The following is a 4,364-nucleotide window of genomic DNA, read 5'->3' on the forward strand; positions in this document are numbered from 1 at the left end:
ACCAAAAAAAAAAAAAAAAAAAACTGGACTTGGGTTGGACAGGGAGGAAGGTGGAGGCCTCTGGGAGAACATGGAAGCTTCATTCAGAACAAGCCCAAGATGGGATTTGAACCAAAGACTTCCTCGCTAAAATAAACCAGCTCCAGTGCTAAGGGAACTGTTCAGTCAGGTGAAAGTAATTAATGTATAATGTAACAGCTGTTTAACAACAGTGGGATCTGTGCATGGCAGAGACTTGAAACGATATTGATCTCAAACTAGTTGACTAAAATGAAGGAAAGAAAAGCTTCATAAAATTTGATCTCACACAACTTAACCAATATTTAGAGATATGTTGTACAATTAGTTTTATTTCCCTTCTTCCAACTTTGGTTGATAACAAAACATGAATTCATTCATTTTCCATATATCTGTGTAATCATTACAGGGGCCTGGTGTCAACTCCAGGATGATAAAGAACATGACTGCTGCTCTCAGTTCCTTCTTGTCCTTTCAGCTCAGTCATAAAATTACATTAACTTTAATACAGAGGATGGTGTTATGATATTGTTAAAAAGAATTCTGTTAAATACACCCCTTAGGTGTTTTGGTGGATGCTTGGCTTAGTTAGTAAAACCAACACTGCAGATAGTACACATCAGCACACACAGAAATGTACTTTACCTTGATGACCCCAGTATAGTCTTAACCCTAACTAATGAAACATGATTCAAATCAGATTTTAAAATACAGAATTGTAAGTAAACAAGTGAAAGTGAGAAATTATTTAAATGTACAAGCGCAAGTAATTGATTGGTTTATACAAGTAAACATAAATTCTGATAAATGTAAGGAGTAGCTGAAGAAAATCAATTTACCAGATAAATGATGAAACCTTGAGACAGAAATGTGAGCCTAAACAGAGCACTTTGCTGAGGAACATACTACCTCATGTTCAGGTCTCTCTCACTCGACAGAACCAACACAGCCTCAATATCAGTGTACAGGACTGATATTACAGATAACCAAACTACCATATTTTATAAGCAACAGAAGAAGGTCATGGAACCTGAGTCCAGATTTACCGTCTTTCAGAGTAGATGAAGTAGGCTGGACGATAAATCAGTAACAGTATATATCACAATAGACACATGATCAATATCCATAGAGGAAATATGCGACAGAACATTCAGTATATAGAATATTCGCTGTATTCTCTAGTGGTTTATGGAGGATGAAGAAGCATTTCCACACAGAATTCAGACCTGAGCCTTGTTCAGAACCGTTGGGAAGCTTTGAGCAGTGGTCAGCCTCTCCCATCATCAGTACAAGACCTTGGTCAAAAATGAAACAGGATTTCTATCAGTGAGGTTACATGTTTCTTCTCAACATTCCAGACTGTCTTTGCTGAAGCAGGAACAGTTGGAGAACAATTTGCGTATTTGCCAGAATTAAAATATGGAAACAAAAATAATAAGAAGAGAAATAAGCCTGTAAAAACTGGTAAAGGGCAGGCTGGAGATGCTATGTGATAAACAAATGAGAGGGCGGAGCTCATTAATGAGAGATTCTGAAATCTACCAATCAAGACATGAAGAAAAAAGACTTTTATTTTGGTAAGAACTAGTAGTTGGTAGTTGTTGAGGTGAACTAGCTGAGGCTAGGAACATCCTCTCATCATGGACTCATTATTACTTAACCCTGGGATTGAGCCTGGTTGATCAGTTGAGTTACTTGGATTAGGCCAGTCGTGGATGTTTGGAATGTGGGATTCTTTGCCAATCTGTCATTTGAACTCCAAGCCATAGAACCCACTGTGAAAGCAGAGTTGGTTTCTAAGAGTTTTGGATGCTTGTTATTTTAGGTTTTTGTTGCTTAACGTTTTCTCAATAGAAACTGGATGAATCTCCGCGATGCAGAGACGGGGAAGGTGCTGTGGCAAGGAACAGAGGATCTGTCTGTGCCAGGGGTAGAACATGAAGGTATGTTCACTCAGTACATATTTTATTAAATGCATAAGTTTGATTGCTAGGCTCAGATAGGAAATGTGATTATCAGGTGGCCTCAGTCAATGAGTTTGGGACGACATTCAAAAACACGAAACCCTCTGAAGACAAAGTAATTTTGTGTCTTAAAATTTGATCGGTTATCTTACACTGACCTGGTCGCTGGTGCCTGTCAACGGGCAAGAGGTGGGGCTACCCTGAACAGGAGCTAAAATAAACTGGAAGGTCATTTTTAGCAGGTCTTCAGGACCTCATGAGTAGTTTGGTATTGCTGATACACCAAACAGAAGTCAAGTTTAAATGTCTCAGGAAGATATCAATTTAAATTTTGAACACACCTCCTTTTTAACCCAAAATTTCTTTTTAATTTTTCTGATTTAGTTCAGTCTATTTTTTTTTAACTGTAATGCTTGGTTCTGAGTGTAGGCACACACAGCAGCAAACCATGACACCTTGTCCTCCTATGGTCTGGTCCCTGTGGATTAGTTTTTGTTTTCTTAAATGTCCCTGAAGCTCTAAAATGTGTAGCAGAACTCAGATCTTTAGACCTTTTATTTTATTTATCCTTTATTTTACCAGGTAGGTTGATTGAAAACAAATTTTCATTTTTAACAACAGTCTGTTGAACCTGGTCCTTGTGATTTGTTGTGCAGACCTGTTGGTGGTAATGCACATATCATTTTTATGTAATTTTTAATAACTTCATCCATCCATTTTCTGAACACCCTTGTCCCTCAGTGGGGTCGGGAGGTGCTGGTGCCTATCTCCAGCTAACGTTCCGGGCGAGAGGCGGGGTACATCCTGGACAGGTCGCCAGTCTGTCGCAGGGCAACACAGACACACAACCATGCGCACACACACACACACACACCTAGGGGCAATTTAGACAGACCAATTAACCTAACACTCATGTTTTTTGGACTGTGGGAGGAAACCGGAGTACCCGGAGAAAACCCACGCATGCACAGGGAGAACATGCAAACTCCATGCAGAAAGACCGGGGCCGGGAATTGAACCTAGAACCTTCTTGCTGCACGGCAACAGCTCTACCAATTGCGCCACTGTGCAGCCCATTTTTAATAACTTGTTTACAGAAATTATTCATGATAAATTCTGAATTAATTTAAAACAAGCCCCACTAACTTTCTTCCATGTGGTATGTAAACAAACTGCTTCTGGTTTTAGGTTTCCATTGTGCTTGTCCCTCCATCTTGACCAGATAGTCAATCTTAGGATTGCTTCTTAAATGAGCTGTCTTTAGATTATTGTGATTATTTTATTTTTTAACAAATTATTTAAATTTTTTTAGCTCGCGTCCCAAAGAAGATCCTGAAATGTAAAGCTGTTTCCAGGGAGCTGAACTTCTCTTCCACTGAGCAGCTGGAGAAGTTTCGGTTGGAGCAAAAGGTTTTCTTCAAAGGACAGTGTCTAGAAGGTAAGCAGTGATGTTGCTGCCGGCGACAGCAGTATGCCCGACTTATTTCATACAGACGCTAATAAGTTACATATTCATGTTTCAACACAGATAATGGCAGTATGTGGAATTAAAGCCTAAATTAAATTGGAAAATTACTCATTCTGTGGAGCTCTGCCCTCTTAGCTTATTTTATGTAATTAATATTAGTTTCATGTTTTAAATGGTTTTTTTGTAATAATCTTGAAATAATGGGAATAAAATGTTTCTTGTGAAATGTAAAAATATTACGATTGCTGGGGTCAGAATCCTTGTTTTTGAGCTCAGTGTTAAAGCAGTGTTTCTCAACCTTTTTTGGGCCAGCGCCCCCCCTGTCCATTATCCAGGTCCCTCACTGCTCCCATTAAAAAAATTGTAGGCTACTTTACACTGAATATTATTTTATTATTAATATTACTATCACTATTGTTGATGTTTTGATTTTTATGGTTGTTTCTGTATTTATCATTAAAAATAATTTCTCAGAAAACAAAAAAGCAATGTGAATAGAAATTATTTTTTACAGAGGTCTACTAAAAATGCAATGGATATTCAATTTAAAATTGTTAGGCCTAACAGCAGCCAGTCAGTGGAAAAAATATTCTTGTTCTGAGCCATTTTCTGATGTTAGATGTTAAATATTGCACAAAATGACCAGATAAAAGATGTACAACAATGCCAGCCCAGTTTAAACTTTGAACTATTTGCAAAAGACTGAGCTCTACAACATTAAAACATGGATAGAACTGCAATTATTTCAAACACTGACAGCTGTTTTTTTCCAGCTTTCAGTGGAAAAAACAAAATGTTCAGATCCTTTTAATGTCATACAAATATGGTACAGAAACATGGATTATATCTTTATATGGACCTGTCTATTGATTTATAGATTAATAGTTTCACTGGACAGAAATTACAAAGAACAA

At 37.7% G+C, this 4,364-nt stretch overlaps 1 protein-coding gene across 1 annotated transcript in view; it reads left to right on the plus strand.

Moving 5' to 3' along the window:
* pde6d (phosphodiesterase 6D, cGMP-specific, rod, delta) overlaps window positions 1-4,364 on the plus strand; it is a 30,607-nt gene that overhangs the window by 12,918 nt on the left and 13,325 nt on the right. The window contains exons 2-3 of the mRNA XM_015020801.1: window positions 1,873-1,961; window positions 3,295-3,420. Of these exons, the coding sequence (XP_014876287.1) occupies window positions 1,873-1,961; window positions 3,295-3,420 (215 nt within the window). The remainder of the gene's footprint in view (window positions 1-1,872; window positions 1,962-3,294; window positions 3,421-4,364) is intronic.

The sequence above is a fragment of the Poecilia latipinna genome, unplaced genomic scaffold (assembly GCF_001443285.1).
Source record: "Poecilia latipinna isolate Pla-1442-1.1 unplaced genomic scaffold, P_latipinna-1.0 Scaffold2662, whole genome shotgun sequence".
Lineage (NCBI taxonomy): Eukaryota > Metazoa > Chordata > Actinopteri > Cyprinodontiformes > Poeciliidae > Poecilia > Poecilia latipinna.